This window comes from Coregonus clupeaformis, chromosome 1 (genome assembly GCF_020615455.1).
Source record: "Coregonus clupeaformis isolate EN_2021a chromosome 1, ASM2061545v1, whole genome shotgun sequence".
Taxonomy (NCBI): Eukaryota; Metazoa; Chordata; class Actinopteri; order Salmoniformes; family Salmonidae; genus Coregonus; species Coregonus clupeaformis.
This window is the reverse complement of record NC_059192.1, coordinates 75,480,587-75,497,433: the sequence shown is the minus strand read 5'-3', so window position 1 is coordinate 75,497,433 and position 16,847 is coordinate 75,480,587. Positions and strand designations below refer to the sequence as shown.

The 16,847-nt window shown below is 39.7% G+C and overlaps 1 protein-coding gene across 1 annotated transcript in view; it reads left to right on the top strand.

The window, feature by feature from the left end:
• The first annotated feature begins 316 nt into the window (after positions 1-316).
• Positions 317-16,847, top strand: part of LOC121569484 (SH3 and PX domain-containing protein 2A-like) — a 57,229-nt gene continuing 40,698 nt past the window's right edge. Inside the window, exons 1-2 of the mRNA XM_041880514.2 lie at positions 317-347; positions 474-769. Of these exons, the coding sequence (XP_041736448.2) occupies positions 317-347; positions 474-769 (327 nt within the window). The remainder of the gene's footprint in view (positions 348-473; positions 770-16,847) is intronic.

Here is a 16,847-nt window from a genome sequence, read left to right as displayed (position 1 = left end):
GGCTGAGTACGAAGACGTGTTTGAGGGTCTCGGATGTTTACCTGGAGAACACTAAATATGTACTGATGACAAAATTACTCCAGTTGTGCATGCGTGCAGAAAAGTTCAATTTGCACTGAGGAAAAAGCTCAAGGAGGAACTTGGACGCATGGAAAAGATGGACGTCATCGCAAAAATTTATGAACCTACAGATTGGGTAAGCTCACTGGTTATTGTGGTGAAAAAGAATGGCGATCTCAGGATATGTCTAGACCCGAGAGATCTCAACAAAGCTATCAAGCGAGAGCATTTCAAGTTGCCAACCAGAGAAGAGATAATGTCGCAGTTTGCTGCAGCAAAGTTGTTCAGTAAGCTTGATGCCTCATCAGGATTCTGGCAAATGAAGCTAGATGATGCAAGCTCAAGGCTATGCACATTCAACACACCTGAGGGCAGGTACAGATTTCTTCATCTACCATATGGGATTCTCTCAGCACCAGAGGTCTACCACAAGACAATTCACATGATCTTCGAGCACATTCCAAGAGTAGAGACCATGATGGACGACATCATCGTCTGGGGGTCCACAAAAGAAGAACACAACGCGCGAGTGAGACAAGTGCTGGACCTGACACAGAAAGTCAACCTGAAACTAAACAAGGAAAAATGCGAGTTTGGTGTGAAAACACTTACCTTCGTGGGAGACGTACTTTCAGAGGATGGAGTCAAACCAGACCCGAGGAAAACATCAACCATCAACAACATGGAGCGCCCGAAGAACAAGGACGACGTGAGATGCTTCATGGGCATGATCACCTACCTTGCAAAGTTAATACCTCAACTGTCAGCACAGTCTGCTCCACTCAGATGTCTTCTGGAACAGAAAAACGAATGGGAATGGTCCCATGAGCAGGAAAACTGTTTCAAAAACCTAAAGAAGGCAATCACGGAAGAGGCAGTGCTCAGGTTCTATGATCCAGAGAAAAGCACAAGGATTGCTCCAGATGCGTCACAGTTTGGCCTGGGAGCAATTCTTCTGCAACAGCATGATGACACATGGCAACTTGTCGCTTATGCGTCCAGAGCCTTGACAGGCGCAGAAACAAGGTATGCACAAATAGAGAAAGAATTACTGGCGAGCACATACGCGTGGAAAAGGTTTCATCAATACGTCTACGGACAAGCCTTCCAAGTAGAAACCGACCACAAACCATGGGTGTCAATCATGTCTAAGCAACTGAATGATTGTCCAATGAGAATCCAGAGAATGTTGATCAGACTGCAAAAGTATGATGTGAAGATGATCTACACCCTGTGAAAGTTCTTGTTCGCCGCCGACACTCTTTCTCGAGCAGTCGACAAGAAAGAGAGCACCGACACACAGAAAAACACTGTGATTCAGGCATACGTCGACATGATCGTAGCATCACTTCCTGTGTCTTCTGAGAGAATGGTGCAGATCAAAAGAGAGACCGCAACTGACCAAACAATGACAGAGTTGAAAGAAACAATACTGATAGGATGGCCTGCACAGACAAACAACTGTCCAAGGAGAATACAGGATTACTGGATGTGCAGAGCAGAGCTCACTGTTGTGGATGACATAGTGTTCAAAGGCAACAAGATTGTCATTCCCATGACACTACGCAAAGAAATGCTACAGAAAATACACGAGGGCCACTTGGGTGAGGAAAAATGCAAACGACAAGCACGAGAAGTAATGTACTGGCCAAGAATGAACCAGGAAATCAGCCAGACCACTGCGTCATGTGAACTGTGTTTGACCTACAGGCCAAAGCAGCAAGCAGAACCACTAATGCCTCATCCAGTACCCAACCGACCCTACTACAAAGTTGGAGTTTACCTTTTTGACTGCAATGGCAAAAGTCACATTGTTGTTACCGACTACTACTCAAACGACCCTGAAGTAGCAACACTGCCAACTACCTCCAGCAAAGCTGTAATCACCTACCTGAAATCAGTCTTCGCAAGACACGGGGTTGCGTCTGAACTGTACTCGGACAATGGTCCGCAGTTCTCAAGTTCTGAATTCCGATCGTTCGCTAATGACTGGGGATTCCGACACAACACCTCCATCCCCAACTACCCAAGGTCCAACGGCTTAACAGAAAGTTCAGTCAAAATAGTCAACCGCAGCAGCGCACTGCTGCAGAATGGACTTTCACCTGCACAAATGTTGATGGGACGTTGCATCAGAACCAACCTACCCATCCATGAGGACTTGCTAACACCCAGAGGTGCTCACAACGTCAAACTCGCAAAGGAAAAACAGAAAGACAAACAAAAACAGCGACACAACAAAAGTGCAAGACACTTACCTGAACTGAAACCTAGAGATCATGTACGACTCCGAGATATCACTACAGGAACCTGGATGCAGCAAGGGTGCGTGCAGAGAGAAGTCGCAACGCGATCCTATAAGATCCAAACGGAGCATGGATCACAACTGAGACGAAACAGAGTGGATCTAAGGCTTCAGCCATTCACTCAAGGGACTGAGGATCATCAGGAGGATACTGCTGAAGTGTCAAATGCCTTTACCAATGGACAATTCAGTCAGAACACCCTGACTGACAATGAACGCTGCCCAACTGCTTCAGGATGCACTTCAGCAGAACGACCAAAAAGGACTGTCAGAGCCCCTGAAAGGCTTATTGAGAATTGCACAAAAAAAAGGGGGGCACCTGGATTGGATGTTTTTGTTTATGTGAAAAGAAATAGAGCCACAATAGAGCATTGTTGGACAGAGACTGCATTTAGTTGAGAAAAAAAAAAGGGGAAAGAAATGTGTGTTATTGAAAATTGCATGTTATGCAGGTTGAGTAAACAAATGTGATGTGACATGTTTAGTTACAGAGAAAAATGTGTTTTATTTTAAAGGAAGGAAGATGTGTTGTTATGCGTTAATAACATGAAGACTACGTTACCCAGCAGGCTATGCAAGGGGGGTGGGGGGGTTGAAGTATGCCTTGTATGGTTACACAAGGAGATTGCTAGCTAAAGTATCAGTTTATTAAAAGTAGTTCAACCTATGCCCCGGTTTGTCATTATTTAAAGGAACAAACATAACACTGACAATAAAAAAGCATGACTGGAATTAAATAAAGTTTTATGTTCCTGTGTCCCAACGTAGTGTGTTTTCATTCAAGAATATGGCTTGTGAGTTAATTATATGTATTTAAGGCTCAGAGATAAATAATAAGCCATTTAGCAGACGCTGTTATCCAAAGCGACTTACAGTCATGCGTGCATACATTTTTTATTTTTTATTTTTTATTTTTTGTGCATGGGTGGTCCCGGGGATCGAACCCACTACCTTGGCATTACAAGCGCCGTGCTCTACCAGCTGAGCTCCAGAGGACCACGATGATAGATGATGAGTGTATGAATGTTCCACAGAATGTTAAAGTGGAACTGACAGCGTTTTAACTACTTTGCAGATATGAAACAAACAGACAATCATAATATCAGTCAAAAATATAAAACTCCCAGTTTATGCTTCAAAACCAACTTTTTAAGAGGTTTTAAAAATAGGTTCTATTTGACTCAAAATTCCATGACATACTGTAAGTGGACATTATAAAGGGCAATATGTTTTCTAATAAAACAATGGCCAGTTTGGGTAACAGTTGCACGTTTATTTGTAAAAACAAGTAGGCTATGTCTGGCCTGTGAATTTGTTGTGTTTTTTCAATATGGCCTGTGTGTTGATTGAGTTTGACACCCCTAGGCTATCTATTTATGTAGCTAGCTATTTATTTAGCAAACTAAAAACACAGAGCCAAACGTTAGCTAGCTAGCTAGCTTCTGGGAGGATGTCATGTCATTGGAGGAGTGGGTAAGTGACGACGTTCTCCCCTCATATCATTTTTTCCGGTAGAGATGCAGGTGTCATTTGGTTAGCTAGCAAGAAATGTCAATCGCTTTGCTAGCTAGCTAGCTAGCTATGCTGAACTTGAACGACTGTTATCCACAGTTAGCATATCTCTTAGTCGTCAATCAAATGTATTTGGCATCAATCAAATGGGCAGGCAGGCAAGTTTCCATTCAGTTGTCAAAACATGGGTTGGGATGTAGTAACTAAATAATGATGCTAATTATGCTGTGAGAACAAGGAATCTGCTGACACTGTACTTTGATTATAAAGGTTTATTATATCAAAAGATTTCAGCGTCAATTTACAGACTTCTGCAGGCATCTGGAGAACAACCGACCCAATCTAATATGTTGTTACTACCCGTCCTTTGTTTCAACCATGGTATTTATATCCTATGCCCTATGTAACATAATATGGGTGTTTTCCCATAAACCAATCCCAGGAGGCCACCTAACAGACTTCCTCTAACACACCATTTGCAAACATCAACAAAGTCATAAACTGTTTAGACACTACATATTTCCCCCCTTCGAGACTAATTAAGTCTCGAAAACTAAAAGAATAGGATTATGACAAATAACAATTTCTCTTATTGAGTAACTTTAGCAATAAACCAAAAACACATTTTTCTATGGAGTGTAAATACATTTCTATGAAATATGAACAAATATTTATGGAGTGTGAGAGCGAAAAACCTGTCTGGCAGCTTTCTTTCCAAATATCCATCAATCAATCAAGACAGTAAAATTCTCTCACGGCCCCTCTGCCCCAGGCAAACACCTAAGTACTCCAGATCAATTAATGCATCTTAATCAATGCATTTTAAACTATGATGCAATTGAATACACATGAAAGCCTCAGCAAACAAAATACAATCAAAAATGTCCATGTAGTGTATGAGGGATTATGACTTTGCTAATGTTTTCAAGTGGAACCTGAGAGGATGTTTATTCAGTTTTAGAGGGATCCGTTTTAGAGTGACACCCCATAGAACAGAGGAAGTCTGTTGGGTGGAGACAGGTGATTGGTCAGTATGGGAAACCACCCATATCCTGGTAAAGATTATAAGTACTGGGTGGAGACAAAGAAGATCAGAACAGACATATTCTTTTGGGACACTGTTCTCCAGATGCTGCAGACGTCTGTAAACTTATGCTGAAAGCTTGTGATATAAATAAAACTTATAATCAAAGTACAGTATAAGCGGACTCCTTGGTTTCACAGCATAATTAGCAGCATTTACTCGACACAACAAAATGGCGACGAGGAACGTTTGGGACGGTCTGCGTCTCTCCAGTGTTCCATTCATGAGCAGCGAAGTGACTCCCGCTCAAGACGCCGGCTCATAAGGTGAGATTTCTCACAATTTTGTGCGCGGGTCAATTCGTAGGCTTATGTGGGTGTTCACTGGAGAGATGTACCGTTTAAAAAACTCATGTGTGCATTTTGCTGTTTTGCTGTGGGATAGGAGTCCGTTCTAAAATTTAAAATTTGTTTGCGCTGAAAGCAACGCAAACAGGGGGGAGTGTCGATAACTATTGAATAATATAATGAAGTAATAAGGCCAGGGTAAATGTATACAAATTAGGACATTGCGGATCTATGGAAGCCCTCTAAGGAGGCGATCATTAGGATGGGCCGAAAATCCTAAAAGCACATTAGGTGGGTTTAGGTCAGTCCCGGGGACTGGGGATTGTGGTATATACATTCTATTGCAAGTTACCGCTCATCTTATAGTTGACTAAGTATATGTTTGATGTGACCGCTCATTGAATATCCGCAAACTCGTGGTAGCCTAAATTTAGGAACAATGGAAAATACGGCGCAATAGAGGTAACATGCTACATGCTACATGCTACATGCTACCTTAGGGGTCCATAGGAATGGAATAAGCCTCTTAAAACTGTGTATGTATGAAAGAGAGAGAGAGAAAAATAATATAATAAGACGTCTCTGTTGTGTTTAAACTGTGTGTCGACTCATATTAGGATAAGATTTATGTTAGAGATATATACATATATATGTTTTGGTTGAGGATAGGGGTTTTTGTTTTTATAAGGAAATACGTAAGTTAAGGTTAAAAAATCTTATGAGTCTCCGTTGGTGAGAACGTTAATAGTTGTTAACTATATATGAGCCCCCTGGAAGGACGCTAAGGTTAAAAAACGTATGAGTCTCTATAAAAAGAGAACGTTTACTAACTATTAGAATATCATGAGCCTACAGGGAGGAGTTTTAAATAGTGTATAGAGATGTTTTGTAATAGATAAGGAAATAACTATAAATCTGCAGATTAGGATAAAGGGAAGTTAAGAAACTTCTAAGTAGGATTTGTGTTTAATGTTTTATGTTGGTTTGTGAGCTCTGTTAAGTGTTACTGTTTGTCTATGGGGGGTAAAAGAGAGGAAGTACAGCGGGACTGTCTACTTTCTGTTGTCTAGCTTGGAGAGAGCTGGGAGAGAGCTCCATCCACTCTGAAATCGTATTGGTGAATGTACTACGCATGCATGTGATTTTATGACTTTAGAGTTACATAGGGCTAAATGTGCCACTCCTCTGCCTGCACTGTGCTGCTGGGAGACGCAGACAAAGAGAGAGGAGAAAGATTTGAACACGAATGGAATGTTCTGTTTGTTAAATAGGCTGTTGCTTGATGATGAAACTATTTGACATCTATTGAATTGATAAATGAGAGATATGTTGACGGATTAAAATAAAATAAAATAATAAAATAAATAAAATAAAATGTTATTGAGCTATTTATACTATTCTTGAGTTAAGTTGTTTGCTTATTTCTTAAAGTGAATGTGACTAGAGGAATGTTGAATGGTTAAAATAACTCAGTGAGTGCATAAACTACTAAATTATTGTCTGTTACTTTGTTATTCTGTCATATGAGAGACGATAAGAAGGAGGAGAGAGAGAGAGACAGAGAGGAATTGCTGACGTGTACATCACGCGACAGAGTCTGCTGCAACAGGATCAAGTCAAACTAAGGCCAGTACTGTTCTATTTACAAAACTTACCTTCCCATACAGGATATTTTGTGTGCCTACCATATTTGATGTGGTGACAATTTGACAGGGACTTGGCAACAGACTGATCAATTGATGTAATTGCATATTGGAGTTTTGGTGAATAAGTTGGTTTGATTAGAGTTGTGTTGGAAATCGAGTACTGACATTATTCTGTAAATTAAGGTAATTGGGTGCTTATTAAGTAATTGGTTTGGGAGTGCTGTAGTGTTGCTGGATTATAGGTCTTTTCTTTTTTGGATTGCTCTGAAGTTGTCTACTTTCCTGTACTTTTCCTGATTGGATGTGGTAAGGTTGCCACTAATCAATAATTTGGTAAAATAAAATAAAACAAAATGAATAATTAAATTGATTAATAAATTAATTGATTAATTAATTAATTTGGGGAAGAAGAAAAAAAATGAAAACAAATAACTATAAGCTATATAGTCTAAAATAATAAAATAATTCACAATAAAGGAATATAATACAGTTGTTACAATGGGGAAAAAGGACATCAAGACTATGAAGGTAATTACACCTGTTGATATAGTACAAAATAGTAATCCTCTAGTTAATGGTATTGCAAGGTTATCTGGAAAATGGAATAAACGTTGGCCTGACATTGAACAACCATGGCCAGTGGAAGGGACTCTTAACCCTGACATCATCAACATAATGAAAGTGCTTCTGTCAATTCATAAAGCAGATCAAAAGAAAGGGAAAAAAAGGGAACAACGTAAAGAAAAGAGACAAAGAGAGCTGGGTGTTCTTAAGTTGTTTGAAAATGAAGGACAAAAACTGATAAAAGATACCAGCGATAAAAGAAACAAAGGTATAGAGAAAATTGTAAATGCAGTGAAGGTGACAGAAAAACTAATGACAGAAGTCAGTACACCTTTCTCACATACGGATTCAGCAAAAAGACCCCCACCTTATGAGAAAGAAGTAGAGTTTAAGGACGTCTATCCTCAGCTTCCAGTGATCATTCAGGAGGGTGATTATTGCATCAGAGATGAAGATGAACGAATAATAGAGAGAGGACAAGCAGAAACGACCATAAAAATGAATCCAAACTCCAGAAGTAAGAAAAAAACGAGATGTCTGGAAACTAAGGGTAGAATGAGGTTCAGGAGAATGGAACTTGATGATGATGATGATGATGATGATGATGATCAGAGTGATTCAGAAGAGATCATGGGTGGATATGACCCTGTGATCAGACGGAGGTTGGCCAGAGCGGAAAGAAGGGGTGATGGATGTTTGAAGAAGAAGAATACAAGAGATTCGAGTTCTGATGAAAGCGAAGATGAAGACAGCGATAAAGATTTGGAGATTAAAGGTGCTTCATTTTCAAGAGGATTTTATCCTACAATGACTAGCACAGAAGAAATAGAAAGAGATATAGACCGATGCGTATCATGCCTGGATAAAGCGAATACTTTAGAAGAAGTAAGAGAACTGGAACAACAACTCGAAAAGCTGAAGATACAGAAGAAAAAACTGCTGAGAAAAGGACCCCAAGAATTGGAGAAAAAGTATACATTAAGGCCAAGGAAAGAGGGCACCAGTAAGAAGATGATGCCAGTGATCATTCGAGGACAAAACCTAGAATATAAGCCTTTGCAAAATACCGATATGTCAGATATACTTGAGAAGCTGCCTACTCTTCAAGATGGAGCCTATCCTTGGATTTCAAAATTGGAAGAAATTACGGGGGGAACACAGTCAGCCATAGGAGATATTAAGAGACTTTTGGCTAATCTCCTTGGGATTCTAGATATGGAAGAAATATTTCAGAGAGCTGGACTCAATAGATATGTGGGGACTGCAGTGAATTGTTGGCTGCAAGTAGGAATCGTCTGTGGAGAGCACTGAAAGATACGTTTCCAACAAATGTGCATCCTGATAACATTCTGATTGATCCACTAGGACAACAAGAAAATCTGAGAGCCTATGTGTCATGAGTCCATCAAGTGTGGAGAAATATTACTGGAAATGATCCAGATGTGAGTCAAATTGAGCAGTCAATTTTGAGAGCTAAACTGCAGATGGGACTGCCCTCACCAGTAAGGAGCAAACTGGCAGAGGTGGTTGGACTTGGAAGCATGACAAAAGGCGTCTATACAGATCATATAGCCCATCAAGTGGATCTGTACAGGAAAAAGGAACAAAACCAGAAAGAACAGGACCAAGAAACTCTCAGAAAACTCAATCAAATACAACTGGTGGAGAATAAGAAGGAGAAGAAACAAGCTTTGGTTATGCAGAATCAGTTAGCACCAAATCAACAATCACTGCCACAGCTTCAACCGGACCAGTTCCAACCGCAATTGTACCAGCCACCAATAGCGGTACCAGTTGTTTCATATCCACAGCCAGTTTCTGGACAGACACAGAATTGGAGAGGAAGAGGACGAGAAGGCTTAGAAAGAGGAAGAGGAGGAAGATTTAAGCCATACTTCCAGCAATCTCCAGAAGTGTGTTATAGTTGTGGACAGGTTGGTCACTTTGCCCGTGAGTGCAATGGGCCAGGAGGAAACATCAGAGGGAATTTCAGAGGAAGATACAGGGGTCAGTCAAGATCATCTGGAGGACCGGTGAACCCCTATAGGGGCCCGGAGCAAGGATTCTAGGGGTGCCCAGAAGATCCAAAAGGGGGGTGTCAGCTGGTAGCATCAGGACCGGAAAAAGATCCAACAATTGAGGTGAAAATAAACAACCGACCATGGGAATTGATGGCAGATAGCGGAGCTGCTTTTATCTGTGTTCAGCCTGAAGAGGTTACACATCTCACTATGTAAAATTAACTAATTAGGATAGGGATTTGAGGGAGTAAAACAGTTGATTCCTCTTACGGAACCAATTGAGCTCTGCTATAAAAATGAGAAAATTATAATACCCATACTGGTATCAGAACATACACCTATTGCATTGTTGGGAAGAGATGCATTGTGTAAGTTGAACTGTACAATAAGATGTACACCAGACGGCTGTCTGGTAGAAGTGCCAAAGGAAAAGGTTTACCAATTGTTGATGATGACAGAAATGGATTTGTCTTCTAATTCTGGATTGGAAATCTCAGTGAAGATTCTTTAAAGAAGGCTAAGATTATCCCTATATTGTTATTTATTTTGCTCTTTTGCACCCCAGTATCTCTATTTGCACATAATCTCTTGCACATCTACCATTCCAGTGTTAATACTATTGTAATTATTTTGCACTATAGCCTATTTATTGCCTTACCTCCATAACTTGCTACATTTGCACACACTGTATATATATTTTCTGTTGTATTTTTGACTTTATGTTTTTTTACCCCATATGTAACTCTGTGTTGTTTTTATCGCACTGCTTTGCTTTATCTTGGCCAGGTCGCAGTTGTAAATGAGAACTTGTTCTCAACTGGCTTACCTGGTTAAATAAAGGTGAAATAAATAAATAAATAAAATAAAAGAGTAGGGTTTTTGGGAACCATATTGGCTTGAAAAGATATATATCATAGGAAGGAGGACAATCTGTCTGAAAAATAATGTTTACAGGGGGTGACTGTTATTCTTGGTTACATTCCTACACCAAGAGGGGAATAAGATGTCAAACTAAGCTAAAAGATGCTCAGTCGTTTGCCAAGTCTGTGTGTAAAGAAGTCATAAGCAGGTGGGGATTACCCGATCACATATCCTAAAATTAGTGGGAAAGGAATTTGTGGATAAATCAGTGAAATGGTTTTTGAAAAAGTTAGGAGAAAAGTCAGATTAAAAAAGTTAGGAAAACTAGGGTTGAAGGAACTCTAGGACAGTCAGCTAAGCTTCAATGTTAGTAGGAAGAGAGAGAGAACAGTGGTGAAGGGAAATTTAGAGTTAAGTGGGGAAGATAGATATGGCAGGAGTTTAGATCTGTTAGGAGCAGTTGCATTGAGAAAGTATGCGTTGCTGAATGATGAGAGAAGAATGAAGATTGAGGGTGATTGCGGTATCTATATTTAAAATTCCCAGCAGGAAGATCAAGGTGATTATAAGTGTATTTTTTATAATCAACAGTTTGAAAGTGAGGGATTAGAGTTAGGACTGAGAGTTAATGTAGTGACACTAGTGGTGATAGATGGAAATACAAGTCAAGAGTTCAAAGCCTTAGGGAGAATGGATGAATTAACAACAATGACATCAACACTTCAGCCTATTATATAACAACAGTGAGAAGCAATTTAACTCCTTCAACATTGACAGTTATTAAAGCCATAAATATATCACATTTGATTACAAGGGAGCCGATTGCTCCAGCACCAATTTTAGAGGGAAAGACTGTTATTAGGGTTAGGATGGGTGACACAGCTCATCTTCCTTGTAGATGTGAGAGATGGAGTGGGGGTGGTGACGTTCCTCCCACATGGAGAGATAATTATGGAGAAGAAGTGTTGTTATCAGGACCAGAAGTAGAAGCTGTTTCACCTAGTCAAAGGAAGTATATTTTGTACAACAATATAAAGTGGAAGAGGGTTATGAGTGATTGCTCACTTATTTTGCGTAATGTTACATGGAAAGATCAGGGAGAATATATGTGTACTTATCTAGTGCAAGCATTAAAGTTTGTTCCGGCTAAGAATTATTGGTTAAAAGGCTATGTAATTCGTAAGGTGACGCTTATGATGGAAGATTTGAAGTCTGTTGAAGCTTCCACAGTCACCAAAGGAGTTCAGGAGAAGTATATTACAGTAGCCACTCCAGCAGTAAATACTACACAGAGGATATCTGTAACTTTCCCACTGGAAATAATTAAGAGTGTTAATACATCAACTAACGCAACTATTTTAATAGTATCTTTGAAAGAGGTTAATGGTACGACGGCAATAACAAATTTAGGAAATATGACACAGACACCAACAACAACTTTTCTGAAACTAAAGGATGTAGCAAGAGTGACTCAGGAGTTTATGATACGGATGGAGAGTGCTGTCAATGGTAGTAAGGATAGTGTTGAGATAGGAGAGCAGATGGTAGTAGAGAATGATGCAGATTCATCTGAAATAGTGCAGAATACTATCATGGAGGTATAGGATGAGTTCTTTGATTTCAATGGAAGACAAGAAGATATATCTGATCAATACCGCTCGTTAGGGAAGAGAGAAACTAAATGGAAGGCATATGGATTTGATTCTTCTGTTTTGAAAATTAAAGATGGATGGGCAGGTAGGAATCTTTGGTTCCAACAGTTAACTCATTCTGTAAGATCAGTGAGGAATCTTGAGGGTCCATGTCTGTTGAGAATTCCAGCACCAGGCACATGTGGTTCCATCTTAGAGACGGTCGCTCAACCTCTATCAAGTACGGGTCAATCTTATGCTTTATCATGGCTGTTGTATCAGCAACAATCATTAACAGATACAATAATGTATCTAAATATAACATATGATGGAAAGGGTATGTTTATGGGAATATCAGATTGTGATGATTATAAGATGACTTTGGGTAAGCATGAACATAAGGTTAGTAATGAGAAATATAATGTAACTTTTTATGTTCCAGTTAGTAAGAAGAGCAGGACTTTGATGGTGAAAGATCAGCTTTTGCCTGGTAATGTGACTATTGGGAATTTTAAAAATATTTGGTGGGTTTGTGGTGATAAAGCATATATATTCTTACCCTATGGATGGACAGGATGTTGTTACATGTCGACGTTGAAGCTTCCATATGAGGTTTTTACCATTAAAAGAGGGGAAGCACCGGACACAGATAAATCTGAGTCTAGGTTTGGAAATAGGGTGAAAAGGGACATAGCAAATTTCATAGTCTGGAAGCCTACCATTGGAGGATAAGTCTAGGAGAGAAGTGGGGACTAGGACTTTTTCCATGGTATGGTGTAACATTTTTGGCAGATCATATTGATAATATTACCTATACTTTGCAGGGTTTTGCAAATGAAACGATAAGAGGGTTTAACCTTCTGTCGAATACTAAAAGAAGTCACAGACTGACGCTGTTGAAACATGACATGGCTCTTGACTATATTCTAGCAAAACAAGGTGGCTTATGTTTGGCTATGAATTTGACGGGGGATGATTGTTATACTTTGATCCCAGATAGTTCCGATAATATCACTAGTGTTATAGATGCATTGAAGAATATAAGCGATGCATTTGGTAGATCTGAAGGAGCTGGATGGTCAGCGAAGACTTGGTTGCAAGATCAGTTAGGCCCAGTGGGAGCAGTGATGGTTCAGATTTTAGTAGCAGCTCTGATAGCACTGTGTGTGATGTTTTGCTTTTGTACTTTGTTATTGACCTTTGCGAAGGCTATGATATTGAGATGGGTTGGAGTTGTGATGCCTGGAGACAACACTCAGATGCCGTTGTTGACTGTTCCTGATCTGGATGAAGATGGACAAGTGGGACTGGATGGAGTATTGATGGATAAATATCCATTTTGATTATCTCATCATTTTTCAAATGTTTTTCAATATTAGTGTGATTTTAGTATTTTGTTATGAATCAAAGGGGGGAAATAGAATGTGATTCATTTTATATATCATTTTTATATTCTTAGTTGATATTGATGTTTAAATTTAATCTGTTGTTTTGCAAAAGATACTGTTTGGTCTTTTCTTTTCTTCCAGAAGCATTTGGGGGAATATGTAGAGATTCAAATGCTCAAACAAGGACAATATGAAAGGACAATATGAAGGGACTGGAGGAGATGGAACAAGGAAGGTGTGGAAATGTTCCGATTCCATCATCAACGATGCATTGGAAGTCGACACTGCTGAGGAGATGAAGTGTAGTGGACTACATTCCAGTGTCTGCAATGATATATAGACATATTTGCATGTGTAATACATAATTTGTGTCATATTCTTTCTGTATTAATTTTTGTAGAATTATATTTGCTGTTATTGGATACATGTGGGGATCTCAGATGTTTTTGTTTATTTCGTGAATGCTTAGGGACATGGGGTCTAGGCAGGGATAGAGAGAATCCACAGTAGGGTCCGATGAGTGTGGACATTTTGATAGTATTTTGTTTGCTGGGGCTTTCATGTGTATTTAGTTGCATCATAGTTTCAAATGCATTGATAAAAATTTATGAATTGATCTGGAGTACTTAGGTGGTTGCCTGAGGCAGAGGGGCCGTGAGATAATTTTACTGTCTTGATTGATTGATGGATGGATATTTGGAAAGAAGGCTGCCAGACAGGTTTTTCGCTCTCACACTCCATAAAGATTTGTTCATATTTCATAGAAATGTATTCACACTCCAAAGAGATTTGTTCATATTTCATAGAAATATATTTACACTCAATAGAAAAATGTGTTTTTGGTTTATTGTTAAAGATACTCAATAAGATAAATTGTTACTTGTCATAATCCTATTCTTTTTGTTTTCGAGACTTAATTTGTCTCGAAGGGGGGAATATGTAGTGTATGAGGGATTATGACTTTGCTAATGTTTTCAAGTGGAACCTGAGAGGATGTTTATTCAGTTTTAGAGGGATCCGTTTTAGAGTGACACCCCATAGAACAGAGGAAGTCTGTTGGGTGGAGACAGGTGATTGGTCAGTATGGGAAACCACCCATATCCTGGTAAAGATTATAAGTACTGGGTGGAGACAAAGAAGATCAGAACAGACATATTCTTTTGGGACACTGTTCTCCAGATGCTGCAGACGTCTGTAAACTTATGCTGAAAGCTTGTGATATAAATAAAACTTATAATCAAAGTACAGTATAAGCGGACTCCTTGGTTTCACAGCATAATTAGCAGCGTTTACTCGACACAACATCCACATTCAGGCTGGTCGACCCATCGGACCCCCCTGTGGATTCTCTCTGTCCCTGCCTAGACCCAATATCCCTAAGCATCCACGAAATAAACAAAAACATCTGAGATCCCCACATGTACCCAACAACAGCAAATATCATTCTTCAAAAATTAAGACAGAAAAAATATGACACGAATTATGTATTACACATGCAAATATGTCTATACAGTGGGGAAAAAATGTATTTAGTCAGCCACCAATTGTGCAAGTTCTCCCACTTAAAAAGATGAGAGAGGCCTGTAATTTTCATCATAGGTACACGTCAACTATGACAGACAAATTAAGAGAAAACTATTCCAGAAAATCACATTGTAGGATTTTTAATGAATTTATCTGCAAATTATGGTGGAAAATAAGTAATTGGTCACCTACAAACAAGCAAGATTTCTGGCTCTCACAGACCTGTAACTTATTCTTTAAGAGGCTCCTCTGTCCTCCACTCGTTACCTGTATTAATGGCACCTGTTTGAACTTGTTATCAGTATAAAAGACACCTGTCCACAACCTCAAACAGTCACACTCCAAACTCCACTATGGCCAAGACCAAAGAGCTGTCAAAGGACACCAGAAACAAAATTGTAGACCTGCACCAGGCTGGGAAGACTGAATCTGCAATAGGTAAGCAGCTTGGTTTGAAGAAATCAACTGTGGGAGCAATTATTAGGAAATGGAAGACATACAAGACCACTGATAATCTCCCTCGATCTGGTGCTCCACGCAAGATCTCACCCCGTGGGGGTCAAAATGATCACAAGAACGGTGAGCAAAAATCCCAGAACCACACGGGGGGACCTAGTGAATGACCTGCAGAGAGCTGGGACCAAAGTAACAAAGCCTACCATCAGTATCACACTACGCCGCCAGGGACTCAAATCCTGCAGTGCGAGACGTGTCCCCTGCTTAAGCCAGTACATGTCCAGGCCCGTCTGAAGTTTGCTAGAGTGCATTTGGATGATCCAGAAGAGGATTGGGAGAATATCATATGGTCAGATGAAACCAAAATACAACTTTTTGGTAAAAACTCAACTCGTCGTGTTTGGAGGACAAAGAATGCTGAGTTGCATCCAAAGAACACCATACCTACTGTGAAGCATGGGGGTGGAAACATCATGCTTTGGGGCTGTTTTTCTGCAAAGGGACCAGGACGACTGATCCGTGTAAAGGAAAGAATGAATGGGGCCATGTATCGTGAGATTTTGAGTGAAAACCTCCTTCCATCAGCAAGGGCATTGAAGATGAAACGTGGCTGTGTCTTTCAGCATGACAATGATCCCAAACACACCGCCCGGGCAATGAAGGAGTGGCTTCGTAAGAAGCATTTCAAGGTCCTGGAGTGGCCTAGCCAGTCTCCAGATCTCAACCCCATAGAAAATCTTTGGAGGGAGTTGAAAGTCCGTGTTGCCCAGCGACAGCCCCAAACATCACTGCTCTAGAGGAGATCTGCATGGAGGAATGGGCCAAAATACCAGCAACAGTGTGTGAAAACCTTGTGAAGACTTACAGAAAACGTTTGACCAGTGTCATTGCCAACAAAGGGTATATAACAAAGTATTGAGAAACTTTTGTTATTGACCAAATACTTATTTTCCACCATAATTTGCAAATAAATTCATTAAAAATCCTAAAATGTGATTTTCTTGAATTTATTTTCTCATTTTGTCTGTCATAGTTGACATGTACCTATGATGAAAATTACAGGTCTCTCTAATCTTTTTAAGTGGGAGAACTTGCACAATTGGTGGCTGACTAAATACTTTTTTTCCCCACTGTATATCATTGCAGACACTGGAATGTAGTCCACTACACTTAATCTCCTCAGCAGTGTCGACTTTCAATGAAACGTCGATGATGGAATCTGAACATTTCCACACCTTCCTTGTTCCACTTCCTCCAGTCCATTCATATTGTCCATTCATATTGTCCATGTTTGAGTATTTGAATCCCCTCTACACATTCCCCCATATGCTTCTGGAAGAAAAGAAAAGACCAAACAGTATATTTTGCAAAACAACACATTCAAATTAAAACATCAATATCAACTAAAAATGATATATAAAATGAATCACATTCCATTTCCCCCCTTTGATTCATCACAGAATACTAACTATCACAATAATACGTAAAAATATGTGAAAAATGATCAG